Source organism: Eptatretus burgeri, chromosome 3 (assembly GCF_056783735.1).
Source record: "Eptatretus burgeri isolate ZD-2024b chromosome 3, Ebu_testis_v1, whole genome shotgun sequence".
NCBI lineage: Eukaryota > Metazoa > Chordata > Myxini > Myxiniformes > Myxinidae > Eptatretus > Eptatretus burgeri.
The window spans coordinates 52,622,621-52,637,603 of NC_140963.1; the positions used below are offsets into that span (position 1 = coordinate 52,622,621).

General features: G+C 44.7%; 1 protein-coding gene across 1 annotated transcript in view; it reads left to right on the plus strand.

Annotated features, from left to right (window-relative positions):
- LOC147029877 (uncharacterized) overlaps nucleotides 1–14,983 on the plus strand; it is a 66,486-nt gene that overhangs the window by 8,848 nt on the left and 42,655 nt on the right. The window contains exon 4 of the mRNA XM_085873341.1: nucleotides 4,685–4,955. Within this exon, the coding sequence (XP_085729467.1) occupies nucleotides 4,718–4,955 (238 nt within the window). The 5' untranslated portion in view covers nucleotides 4,685–4,717. The remainder of the gene's footprint in view (nucleotides 1–4,684; nucleotides 4,956–14,983) is intronic.

Consider the following 14,983-nt stretch of genomic DNA (forward strand, 5'->3'; position numbering starts at 1 on the left):
AGAATTTGATTCTGTGACACATCAAAAACTCCTGAGTAAAATCAACCACGACCTAATAAGAGGTGAAACCTTGAAATGGATAGAAACCTGGCTAAGCAAGAGAAGTCAATGTGTTGTTGTCAATGAAGAAACATCCCAACCAATACCAGTAATATCAGGTGTCCCGCAGGGGACCGTTCTCGCCCCCCTTATGTTTCTGATGTACAGCAATGACATTGGGGAGAGAATCAGTGAAAGGACCAAGATAAAGCTCTTTGATGACGATTGCGTATTGTACCACCCCATTCATGGACAGGAAGATCAAGTGCAGTTGCAGAAAGATCTAAACTCTTTGTGGGATTGGTCTTACGAAGGCAAATGACTTTCAACCCATCAAAATGCTACAAGATGCAGACAACCTCGGGATTTCATATACTGCATGATGAGGGTAAACCTTAGATCCTTTCAGCAGAGCCTTGGTGTCAACCTGTCAAGCAACATGACATGGAATCATCATGTGAACCATGTTGTGAATGATGAAAGCAACATCTTGGGATTCGTAAGGAGAAATCTAACCAAATGTGACGCAAAAGTTATGGTAGCTGCGTACAAGGCATTGGTACATCCCAAACTTGAGTACGCAGTATCAGTTTGGGATCCCCACCAATCCTACCGTGAAAATAAACTGGAAATGTTACAACGATGTGCAGCACTGTTTGTCTCTATTGACTATGCCAGAACCTCCAGTGTTATGTCAATGTTTAATTCCTTGAAGTGGTCTTCATTGCAACATCGACGACAGCTACGTAGGCTCATACTTGTTCTACAAGGCAGTACACCATGAAGTTGCTTTTGAAATACCACCATACGTCAACCCAGCAATCCACTCCAGGAGAGGAAACGCCAACCGCATTGTGCCTTTCCAGTGTCACCTGAGACATACCTTAATAGTTACATACTTAATACCACAAGACATTGGAATAACCTCTCCCTCAGAAACATCAAATTAAACAACCTCATCGCAATTTCAAATACAATTCGATAAGGAACACCAGAAGCAAAATCGAACAGAGTAGGAATCATAGGCAGCACCGAAGCCAACCACCTCTGAACAATGATGATGCATAGCTATCTATGTCCAGATACCATTCTGAAATTAGTTATTATAATCATGGAAATACCCCCACTGTGGGGCCCACGCAGAATAAAATGTCATTATTCTGTACTCATACGGCCACAGTTGAAATCAGTGTGGCATCTCTTGTCAATATGGTGAGGAATAAGAGTGTATTTTGTCTTGTAATTGTGGAGATTTCTAGAAGCTTGTTATTCAGGTTTTCTTGGAACATGTAAAAACCGAAAAGGATCCCACCTTACCTTTATTCCTTTTTTTTTATTAAATGAATAATTTTGGAAACATAGATTAAACAGGGATGACTCCTGTTACATCTCCCTCTCTGCCAAGATGGACCATCTTAAAACCACCCATCCCAACTCTCTCTTCCACATATGTGGTGATTTCAACTGTCACAATGCCAATTGGCTGAATGGCTGGGTGTTCGTACCTCTGCAACCAACCATGGCATAATTGTGGCAAAGGATTTCTGTGACTCTATGGGCCTCACCCAATCAGTGAACTTTCTGACCTGGATTTCTCCCATCTGGGATTTGCTTATGATGAATTTTCCTACTCATGTATCCTGTTTTTCTTCTTCTCCAATAGGTTCATCTGATCATGTGCTTGTGAGAGTCCACATTTCCCTGTCTATTGTCAGAGAGCTGCCTCAGTGCTGTGGAGTCTAGCAGTTTACTCAAGCTGATTGGCAGGAACCACAAGTTGCCCTCTCATATCAAGACTGGTCCTTCATTTCCACTTCTCCTGATAATACTGCCTGGGAATCCTTCCACACAAACTTGCTTTCCCTTATGTACAGATTGATACCATATCATCTGCAGTTATCTTACCGATCCTTTCACCGCTGGTACAGAGAAAAACCTCAGATCATTCCACAAAGCCCACAATAAGTGTGTGTCCACTCTCAGGAAAAACAGAAAACAACATCCGGTCAATCTCAAGAATGACCTTTCAAACTTGTGTTCCTCCTCTAAAACCTCGTGGCACCTTGTGAAATCTGTCTCTGGAATATGCTCCCCCCTCCAGCTATTCCCTTACTTCAATTGGCACCTCAGCTGACTCCACTCATCTGGCGTCCTCTCATCTACTTCCTGAGCAAACCACTTTAAGAGTGGTCATTTTAATCAGTCACTCAAACTTTCAGGCCTCACCATCAACCATGATCTTTCTTGGGCAAACCATATTTCCAAGGTGGCCTCCAAAGCCAGCTAGTATTCCAAGTGTTTGACCAGCTTGTGATTTTTTTTTTCAAGTTCTAAAGAGAGGGAAGATCCTTTCAGCAGAGCCTGCCTGTGTGTCTAAAAAAATGAGGGATGTCATGGTACAGGGTGGAGTCATCAGCAAGTCAATAGATAGATTGTTAGTTGTTGGTTGGTTTGTTCCTTTTCTGTTTCATCCCAACTTTCTCCTTCCTCTTCTTGCTGTGTTGCATTCAGCTTGTGTGCAGATTGTTCACCCCATGTATCCTTCTCACCCTCACCTTCATCTCACTCTCACTTCTACTCTGCTGTTGGTGTTTCCTCCTTTCCATTTTGTTCCCTTCCATTCTGCTCTATCTCTTCCATGAGCCTCAACCATGTCCACAAAAAAACAACAAAAAGTATGTTGCGCATTCATTCATTCTTGTGCAATACTTAGCTGCTTGGAGACTTGAGAGGTTTGACCACAGGTGAGGTTGAGTTGAGCTCTATCTGGTTTGTCAAATAACTGATGCACACTGATTACTAGCTATATAGAGGGATTTTAACTTCTTGTTAGTTGGGTTTGTATTACAGGTGGAGAATGCAAGCTGCTTTTCATGATTGGGTGTGACTCGATAGATGTGGAATAGGACAGTTGGAAACTTGATGGGATGAACTGGTGAAGCAGAGGAAGCACTCTATTCTGGAAGGAATTGTTAATGTCATAAGCCAACGAGATAATGGACAAGTCTACAAGGGAGTGAACAGATTTCAGACCAGACTAATCTGCCATGCTGAACTGCTATGCATGTCAGTTTCTTAGCAGTTCTCTGAAAAACTGTCAAGGAGACGAACACTTCCACTAGAATGTGACCAGAAGAATCAAATGGATTGGAGGAGGAGCAGGACAGGCTGGAGGAAACGTTTTACATGACCAAATATAACAAAACATGACAGCTCATTTTGAGAGGCGTGAGTCGGAAAAGAGACTAACTGAGTAAATTTAGATGCACTGTATTTTCAAAAGGTCTTCACTGCAATACCATGGCCTGGAGCTTGAGGACTGACAACAAATCAACTGACATGGTGGCAGTTAAAGTTTAGAAAGAGAGAACTGTGGCAGGAGGATGGAAGAAAATCCATGTCTGGAGAAAGAGTCTCATAGATAATGTCGTCATAGCTTGGGAAATGGTATACCACACACAGAAACAAGAGGTTGTTCCCAAGAGAGAAATGAAGCCATAGATACTTAATCGGGTTAAATGGGGTCATAAAGGAGTAAGGGCTGTGGGGAAGGGAGTTATGAGGATACACCGCAACACAACCACCTGGACATGACAAAGCATAGGAGGGAGCAGTCAGGGTGAGAGACGGATGAGATGGGGAAGTCCTGTCAAATTATTGCATCATTTCTAGCAGTCCAGCCATGCTGTTGACGCAGTGCCTCCTGTAAGTTATGGCAGAAATTTAGAATTTGGTCAGGGCATTGGCACATGATGGTTTATTCTTGTCAAAAGGTGCTGTGCATTCTTTAACATCCACCAACAACGAATCATGGCAGATAGGTCCCCAGCTTAATGCCCATACAATTGATGGTGCACTCATCAATGCAACACTCAGCCTGTAAAACACCAAGAGGAAAGTTCATTGTTGCGTTGAGAATTGAATCCAGAATATAGACTAAGGCGACGATAACATGAGTTATCCTGCCAAACCTAGTACCCTGCTTTTAAGATACTGTCTATAAAGGTAGAAGCTATTTTTCCCCCACTACATTCTACATTAATATTTCCCTGGTGAAATGTGGAACTCGAAACAATATGATTACCTCGTATACTCTTTGAACAGTATCAGGGAGAGTATTATGGAAGGAAAGTTATATAATATGCATTAAAAAGCCTGGCAGGATGGCCTCGAGGTACACACACTTGCCTCTAAGCTGTCCAGCCTGGGTTTGAATCACAACCCAGCTATAAACTGTCATCCCAGTGTATCACAGGCAGAGTGATTCATCAATGTGTGTGCCGTCCCTCGGATAGATATTAAATGGGAATCCCGTGTTCCAGAATTAGTTGGTGAATGCTGAAGATCCCGTGGTGTCCTTCGTGAAGTGTAGGTGAGCTATCGCCGGCACCTGGCCTGAACAAATTACAAATTGTGGCCCTAACTTCCTGATTCAGAAGAGTGACCCAACCAGGATTGTAGCCTTGTAACTGCTTTGGCAGCATGAACGGTTTGCATAGGGCATGGTACTTGATGATGATGCACCAAATGTAATTGACTGATAGAATTTAAACTTTGACAATGTTTTGTTTTTTCAAGTAAAATCAAATCAATGTTTTTCATAAAGTGTTTTTTGATATGAAAGGGATGTTGCGCATTTGTTCAGTCATCCCCCCCCAGGAATGCAAAGAGAGACAGGATGACCAAAGGTGTCCGCAAACCACCAACACTGTGCTATGTGGCATTGGGATTATGTACCATCGCCAACGTTGTGTTCCTCATGCGCCTGTGGGGAATGGCAGCTGTTGCAACTGAGGTCAGCATGAGGAACGTGCAGTTGTATGAGCAAAATCGAAGACAACTGGTTGGGACGGAGCACCATGTTGTGGAAAACCGCATGGGTCGAATGGAAGAACGGCTGGAAAACATCTTTCATGGTGTGTTGGGAGAGATGGAAGTTTGAGCACACACTAATAAGCATGAAGAACCACCTTTCATACAACTTGATCATGTAATTGATGTCGGCCTACATTTATTTTAATCAGTCGTCTTAAAATTATTTTGCACAAATTTTCCTTCACCATATTTTTAGCTTATCTGGAATTTACATTTTAATTTACATTCCAGATAAGGAATTGTCATCGCGCAACCTCCGTCCGTCCGTCTGTCCATCTCCTTTTGCGACTTCTTCGGCCAAACTGCTGGGCCAATCCGGCTGAAATTTTGCAGGAACTGGAAACAGGAATTGGATAGCTCGTTCCAGTCACATGACTAAGTACGTACGTCAAAATGGACGACTTAGTAAATTTCTTCAAAAATCTTCTTCTCCAGACCCACCAAGAGAGAATGCTGCCAAATTTGGGTTACAACATTACGAAAGGGTCCTGATGTTAAATTGCGGAGGCCATGCTGATCACGTGACCAGAAGTTTGTCAAAATGGCCGACAAATCCATTTTTGTGACAACCGCATAAATTCCTTCAAAAATCTTTTTCTCCAGACCCACCAGTCAGAATCCCACCAAATTTTTGTCTTCACATTAGGACATGGTCCTAGTGTTAAATTGCGGAGGCCATGCTGATCACGTGACCAGAAGTTTGTCAAAATGGCCGACAATCCATTTTTGCGACATCCGCATAAATTCCTTCAAAAATCTTCTTCTCCAGACCCATCAGTCAGAATCCCACCAAATTTTGGTCGCAACATTAGGACATGGTCCTAGTGTTAAATTCCAGAGGCCATGCTGATCACCTTTACCGGAAGTGAGTTCCGGTTCTTGAGCGACGGTGGCAGTTCTTCTTCAGGGTCTCTGCCGACTTTCTCAAAGATAAGGTTTCCGGTCGTTTTTGTCACGTTCTTCCTGTCACTTTGCAATATTTGTGTTTCTGTTTGTTTCGAGTTCAGTCTTGTGTTAAAAGTTGTGCTCATTGTTGAGTTTTTGTCGTATTTTCATTGCGGGTTTCCTTGAGGCCTAACCTTCTTCCCATTTGTGTGCACAATCGTGTTTATTGTATTTTCTCCTTTTTACCATCAGTTTTTATTTCCTCCACTTTTTCCTCCACCCTCCTTCTATCCTTCTCAACCTAACCCTCTGTTTCACGTCTCAAAATATAAAAAAATACAATAAAGAAATACCTTTTACCTCACATCATACCCCATGTAACCACGTGACTTCTTGTACCAACTCTTCTTTCTCCTGCCGATCTACCATCTCCTACTTTTTCCAACCCACATTCACCATACACCTTCACAATTTTTTCTTCAACCTTTCCTTTACCTAATCTTACATAATCTTAAAAAAAATATACATATATATTATTTTAACCTCTCACGTTACACCTCCTGTAACCACGTTTCTCTACCCCCTCTTTCTTCTTCCTGTAACTTTCACCAAACTTCAGGCTTCCAACTCCATTCTCACTGAACAGATATATCTCACTCTCTCAATCAGTACAACTCATCACCACAAACATGCTCCTTCCTTCCTCTCAGCACCCCCCCCCTTCCCAACCCCTCAAATGTTGTACCTCCCACTGCCCGCTACCTTCTTCACAATACCTCGACCAAGTCTCATCCTTCCTATCACCTCACCTCTTCCATCGCTCTCCCGCACCTTGGCCATGCCTGCTCTCATCGTCTCCCCTCCCTCTCATACAAACCTCTGGTAAATACAAAAAAAGTGTGTCAAAATGGCCGTCGTGCAAATTTCTTCCAAAATCTTCTTCTCTTGACCCACCTGTCGGAATGCTTGCAAATTTGGGTTGCAACATTATGGTAGGGTAGGGATGTTAATTATATTGTGGAAGTTGGGAGGATCACGTGACCAGAAGTGTGTCAAGATGGCCGACTGAGTCAACTTTTGGGAAAATTGCATGAATTCCTTTCAAAATCTTCTTCTCCAGACCCACTCGTCAGAATGCTACCAAATTTGGATTGAAACATTAGGACAGGGTCGTGATGTTAAATTGCGATCGCATGCCGATAACATGACCGGAAGTGTGTCAAAATGGCGGACTTGGTAAATTTTTTGGAAAATACCGTAAATTCCTTCAAAAATCTTCCTCACCAGACCCACCAGTAAGAATTCTATCAAATTTGGGTTACAACATTCAGCCAGGGTCCAGATAAGCTGCAGGTCCAGTAGTCCTATTTTTATGTCTTGTGTCGATATGTCATTCACTGCTAATATGTATTTGCTACGAAAGGCTGGAACATATGTTAATCCGGCATGATAGAATAAGAGGTCATCAATTTATTATTATTCTTCTTTAACGGCAACAATTATTCCCACATTCTTGTGGAGTTGGTCAGGGCAGATTTTAGGCCCAAATCTTTCACGAACCAGCTGGCCAGGCCTGATGTTTGACTAAGTAGCTTGGGCAGGAATTTGTAACTTGTTGAGGGTGCCGGCGATAGCTCGTATACTCTTTGCGAAGGACTCCGTGGGATCTTTAACATCCACCAACTAATACTGACAGACAGGATGCCCAGTTTAACATCCATCCGAGGGTTGGCACACACATTGATGAATCATCCCACCTGTGCAACACTGGGATGACAGTTGATCACTGGATCGGGAATCAAACCCAGGCAGATTTCGAGAAGCTTGTTATTGTGCAGTACTGTTTGTCTGGATCTATATATCTGTATATGTATATGCAATTTTCTAATACAGTACCGTTTAGAGGCAAATGTGCATACCTCGAGGGAGTGTACACCATCCTGCCAGCCCCAGTTGTCAATTTATTAAATACTAGGAGTGCTCCTCCTACCCCCTTGCCCTCCCTCTGGACTCCCACCCCCCTTCCCCTGCCTCCCCTGATTCTTGGAGGTTGGCTTTAGGGCTTTCCACTCTGTGGGGACCTGTACAGTGAAAAATGCAAGTTATTTCCACAGCTGAATTGTAATACCCTCTGCCACCACTACCGTGTGGCACGACACGAATCTCATTTACATGGAGAATTTTTGTCGACCTTCCCTCCCGAACCCCCGCGACAACAAATGAAACCAATTCGCCCACGTTCACCGTGAGGTCGAACGTGCTCCATGTGCCAAGTTTGGTGGCAATTGGCCCAGTATTTTGGGCGTGGTTGGTGTTGCACTCAAACAAACCGACAGAAAATGGCATTTATTTATTAGATGCAAGTACAGTACATGCAATATGCAAAATTTGCAGTATTCTCTTCAACTCCCTTTACTCCTCTCTCTTCCAGACTCGACCCCTCTCTTTCAAATCCTCCCACACTCCTCCACCCTCGTTTAATTCTCTCCACCCCTACCTCGTATTCCCTGTGTGTACGGATTAAATCGATGACATCTAATATATTTGCTGATAAAGGAGTAATTTCACTGGCATCGCTTTGCTTAGTCTTGTGGCAAGGGTGAGTATGCAATGGATTTTTCAGAACACTGGTGTTTTGTATCATTAATATGTTGAAGTATGGACTTGAAACATTTTTGATGGTAACCTTTAGCCAACGAAGTGATCCTGACCCAGGTCCACAGACCCAATCATTCTGATTCACTCGTGGGGTGACAAATGGACTTGACCTGATGTCACAAGGCTCTTCCAGGGGGATGATATAGAGATGTGGCAAATCGGTAGACGATGTCAAACACCCCACCCCCCCTCCCCCGAAAACAAAGCACACCATGTTTTTTTTCAGGTTAACATATAGGATGACAGAAAAGTGATGGTGTAACCAGAATTGGTGGCAGCTGTTTGTCAGGATGGTTTCCATGGCAATCCCCTCCATCAAAATTACTGCATTCAATTGATTAAAATAAAATGATCACAGGTTTGTTAATTTTTAAGATAGAGAAGAAACTCTGGAATCAAATTGATCAGCATGGAAGGGGTCACCCGCTTATGGCATCAGGTCAGGTCAGGTATGGGAGCATGTGCCAGAACAGCGCGTCGCTGCGTCCACTTTCCGCCGGTACTCCAGGGGCCTCCGTCTGGCCATCCCCCAGGCAGATGCCAGGCCCATCCCCATCTCCTTGAGATGATGGTCAACCTGCTGCAACCATGAGGCACGTGGTCGGCCCACTGGCCTCCTCCACTCATGAGACTCCCTCGCTGAGAGAATCTGGTGAGCAGGATCAGCGTCAGGAAAACGAGCCACATGTCCATACAGCCGCAGCTGACGCTCACGGACTATGCAGGTAACAAATCTCATCCGAGTCTCTCTCAGCAACCGCTCGTTGGACACAAAATCCGACCAGCGATAGCCAAGGATTCTCCGAAGAGACCTGGTACCAAAGGAATTAAGTCTCCGTCTCAGATCCTTGGTCAAAGTCCAAGTCTCGCACCCATAGAGCAAGACTGGAAGTACCAAGGACCTGAAGACTCGGACTTTCGTCCTCCCGCACAGGTACCGGCAGCGCCACACCCCATGATCCAGTGAATCCATGACTCCCCAGGCCCGACCCAGACGTCTATTGACCTCCGGCTCACAACCTGCGGAGACATGAATATCACTGCCAAGGTAAGTGAATCTATCCACGACCTCAACATCCTCACCACAAACAGACACAGACAGGACAGCAGCATCCAAGATGTCACCGAAAGCCTGGATCTTTGTTTTGACCCAAGAAATCCGTAATCCCAACGGCTCCGACTCCTCATTCAGCACCTCGAGGGCCCCCAAGAGGATGTCTAAAGTCTCCGCAAAGATGACTGCATCATCTGCAAAATCAAGGTCCGAGATCTTGACATTGCCAAACGATGCACCGCAACTTGATCTCTCCGACATCCTCCCAAAAATCCAGTCCATACAAGTGCTGAAAAGTGTGGGGGCAAGTACACACCCCTGACGAACTCCAGTAACAACTGGAAATAAGTCAGAGATGGTACCACCACACTTCACAGCACTCTCAGTACCAGAGTAGAGTTCAGACATCAGATCGATCAGTTTTGGTGGCACCCCACGAAGACCAAGAATCCTCCAGAGGACATCCCGATTCACTGAATCGAACGCTTTACAGAGATCAACATAGGCTGCAAGCAGCCCCTGCCGAAACTCTCGTCTGCGTTCGGTGAGGACACGAAGTGCAAGGATACGGTCAATCGTTGACCTCTTTGGTGTAAAGCCTGACTGCTCTGGACGCTGGTGCTCAAGCAGATGGTGGCGAATCCTATCAAGAATTATCCGAGCAAAGACCTTGCCCGGCACTGAGAGCAGCGTCACCCCTCGGTAGTTGTTGCAGTCTTGGCGATCACCCTTCCCTTTCCAGAGAGGGACAACAAGGCCCCTCTTCCAGTCAGTTGGGATGATGCCTGTGTTCCAGGCAGAGCACAAAACTGCATGCAACGACGCGAGTGCAGCATTTCCACCAGCCTTGAGAAGTTCGGCATGAATGCCATAGATCCCTGGAGCTTTGCCCCGTTTCAACTGGTTCACCGCAGCCCGTGTTTCCACAAGCGATGGTGGACCACAGTTGATTCGAGGGTCAGCAACAGGGATTGTAACACCCTTGACGTCCAACTCGACAGCTGGGGGATCAGCCTGGTACAACCGCTCGAAGTAACCGGCCCAGCGGGCCTTCACTTCAGACTCCTCTGTCAAGAGCCTACCACTCTCTGCTCGAACTGCAGTGCTCCGAGGGATGGGCTTGGATGAACGTAATGCGCGAATTCCCCTGTAAGCGGGACGAGAATCACCTGTCCACAGGTGATGCTCTACCCCCTCACAGATTCCTCGCACATAGGCCTCCTTGTCCACCCTCAGTGCACGTACAGTTTTACGCCTCAGCTCCCTGAACAGCTCAGCTCTGCCATTCAGCCTGGCCCTGCGACTCTGGTCAATGGTATCCAGTGTCCCTTGAGAGACAAAATTCTTCTTTGCCCTGCGGTGAACTCCAAGGCATCCACCGGCAACATCAAGGACGGTGGTCTTGAAGGTGCTCCACAACTCTTCAGGACCCCCAAAGCACCCAGACCCCCCAAGTGTCCACTCAGCCTGTTCGCAAACTCCTCAGCTACTCTCTCATCCCTGAGCTTGGCAACATCCAGCCTAGGCTGGGATGGTACCATTCTCCAGGATTTAAGGTGCAGCTTTAGAGTTGCTACAACAAGCCTGTGGTCAGTATTGAGGAACTGAGCACTCCGGTAGACCCTGCAGTTCTGGATCATCCTCCAACGACCGTCAATGAGGACATGGTCAATCTCCTTTGCCACACCGCCAGCGTTGGAATACCAAGTCCAGCGATGAGCTTGCGGGCGCTGAAACCATGAACCAGCCACCCTAAGTCCATGACTTCTTGCAAAGTCAAGGAACTTAGTGCTATTCTGGTTCATAGTTCCTGACCCATGGGGACCAACACACACCTCATAACCATCCCTATCAGTTCCAGTCGATGCATTGAAATCCCCCAAGACTAGAAGTGTATCTCGTCTGGGGCACTGATCAACCACAGACTCGAGTGTGGCGTAGAATGTGTCCTTCACGGTAAGATCACTCGCCTCAGTCGGAGCATAAATAGAGACCAGGGAAATGACACCTAAGGAGTGACGAATCCTTAATCTCATAATACGCTCGTTGACCGGTGTTACCTCAATTATCATTGGGGTCAGCTTATTGGACACAGCTACAGCAACTCCTTGGGTATGGTAACCATCAGAGCGACCAGACCAATAGTAGGTGTAACCACCCACCATTATCTCGCCGCAATCCGGTCTCCGAACCTCAGAGAGAGCTGCAATCCCGATGTCCAAACGCTTGAGCTCAGATGATAACAGAGACAGGTGATCATCCTCTCTTAGGGATAGGACATTCCAGGCACCCACCCGAAGGGACCGCCTCAGGTTAACCCAAGGAGACCGCCGTCTGGTGGACGACACCTCAGCACCACTCCGACACACTCTCCCGCAATCTGACCCAGGGATGTTACCCCGTGGTTTCCCTCCTATCAAAGATTGGGGGTCCCGAAGGCTTTGCCCCAATCCCATCATCCGGTGAGCTGCCCTGCGAAGGGAAGCTGCACAGGAGGTACTCCCACGGAGTGGGTTTTCAGATTTTTTTGCGTTTTTGCGTTTTGCGGAATGAAGCGTTTTACGGTGGCTGGAGTGCAAATCCTGCCACCAACCTCCTAATAAGAAGTAACCCAACTGCAGGAGGACGTCCGCAGACACATCTGCATCTGCTTTATTCCCCTATGCATCACATCTGCATTATTATATGGCATCACATCTGCTTTATTCCCCCACCGGCGATATAAAATTTTCTACATTTTAGAATAATAGTGAAGACATCAAAACTATGAAATAACACAAATGGAATTATGTAGTAACCAAAAAAAAGTGTTAAACAAATCAAAGTATATTTTATATTTTAGATTCTTCAAAGTAGCCACCCTTTGCCTTGATGACAGCATTGCACACTCTTGGCATTCTCTCAATCAGCTTCATGGCGTAGTCACCTGGAATGCTTTTCCAACAGTCTTGAAGGAGTTCCCACGTATGCTGAGCACCTCATTTGTATATCCATTATTTGATGAAATTTACATCTTTCCTTGAAAATAGAGATACCGAACAGAACAAATCTCACCAGAGGAGCCAAATTATGTTTCCAACAACAAACATTGCATTTTTGGAAATGTATACACGTATGTATATATATATATGTATATATATATATATATATATATATATATATATATATATATATATATATATATATATGTTTTGACATATAAATGTTATATACAGTATATATACATATATATATATATGTGTGTGCGTGTGTGTATACTGTGTGTCCGAAGGGTATTATTCGAGTTTGGGTTTGCTTTCCAAATACTTTTGGTAAACCTGCCCTGTTAAATAAGGCTTGCAGTCTTTTACCACAGCCAAATCCCTCTGTTAAGGTTAGAGTACCTCAAGGCAGTGTTCTCAGCCCTATCCTAATCCTAATCTCCATCAATAAATATAATCTCTCTAACTCTGTAAAATCCTCTTTAACTCTTTGCTGATGACTCCACTCTCTGCTGTGACATCCCTCATCCTTCCGATTGGCAGGCAGCAGCCTCTTCCCTCTCCTCAGACCTTGACAAAATTTCAAGATGGTCAAAACTTGGAATATGTTTTCCAATCCTGGCAAATCTCACACTCTTCCTATCTCCCTCCAAAAGGACTGTCTGGCAACACCCTCCTTCTATGTACTTTTTTCTTGATAATGCAGAATCACTGCTCACCTCCACTCATTCATTCCTCTTTCTTCCACATTCTCTCCAATATCATTATTCCTTCCAGGTCTTCAAGATAGGTTCACTATCTCAGATCATCCCCCATCCAAAACCATGATTTTTTCTACCCCTGTTAACTCCCCTCTACCACCCCCAAGCCCATCTCTTTCCAGTTTTTCCTCTCTGAGAATATACTTCTGTATCCATCTTTTCCACCCCGCTGTCCTCCCATACCCCTCACTCTTCCCCACAGGCCACATCCCTTATTTGTCCAAGTCTCTCTCTTTTATCCTTCAACCCTGCTGTTGGTGTTGCCCCCCCCCCTCTCTCTCTCTCTCTCTTCTGTCCCTTTTGTTCTCTTGCATCCTGGTCCATTCAATGTTCTCGCTCTTCCATGAGCCTTCACTTCACTCCACAAAAAAACAAAAATTCAAGTGCAATTACGACCATTGTAAAATGACCCAGCATGCACATCAACATTGGACCACCTTTGGTCTTGGATTTGCATCGTCGGAGTCATCCCGTTGTGTCACAAGCACTTTGACAACGTTGGTTCAACATTAGCTTTTCGACAGAAAGAACTGGTTGGCCTTGTGGATTATGACTACAATCAGCCAACGTTGGAGTGTTGGTCTGCACCAACGTTGGGATGGTAGACCAACGTTCAACCGATGATCAAATCTATATTGGCCCAACAGAAAGGTCACTGTCAAGACAACATTAGTCCAATGTAACTGTGCCAGCTGGGCTATCACATAAAGATCTCTTGAAATAAATGAAAAACAGAACACCTGGAAGAGGAAAAAGTAAAAGAAGAAAATGGACAGTGAGCGATAAAACATAGAATGAAAGAATGGAATTAGAAGAGATTGTTGAGTTTTCTTTATTCCTGCGAATTAGCAAGCAGAAAACAGGACAGTCGTTAATTATGTCTGCAGATAAAAGGTGGGGTTCTTTTGATGTCGCAAATTGACCTTTAAATTCATTGCGTTGAAAGTTTTATTGCCTTTAGGGCAAAGCTTGTAATTTGGGGTTGTGGAACCTGTTTTGGCTGGAGAAAAAAACATTTCTTGGAAAAAAAGGTTATAAGGAATCAAAACATTATCCACAGCAAACAAAAGGGACCACTGCGTATTGTGTTTTCATGGGGTTTGGGGCGATGAGTGGTGGGACAGAATGCGTGTTTGTTCCCATGCGTTACATGGTACAAATTGAGATTGTGAGAGGGGGAGGGAGGGAGGGAGCCAAACCAACAGTGTATTAATGAATTGCTGGAATCTCATTCCATTTGCTTTACTTCGAACATGTTTTTAACATTAAAAAAAAAATTGTGAACAAGTTTCTCGAACAAATATATGGCCATGATTGTAAACCTTGGAAGCATAATATCAATGTATAACATGTTTGTACAAAGGACCATTGTAGTCGTTATCATCAATCAGGGAAAATAAATCCTTATAATATTTGTGCCTCTTGAGATGCATTAAAATATTTGCTGACGTGAGCAAATCTTCCATCCATCCATCCATCCATCCATCTATCATCAGACGATTTGTCATCATCTCCTTCCACTCTTCCAGAATGTGGGTTCATCAACGATGAGTCGTTAACTTTTCCATTCGCTGAGATTCAACTCTGAACAGGTCACCACTCTGTTACAGAGTAAACTGGAATGGCACGCGGTAGAGTGCAAACCTCCGCCAGCCTGAACAGTTTACATTATGTATCCCAATGACAGGCCAGATCTGCATCCGGAACTGAACCAAAATCTGATTGGCTTG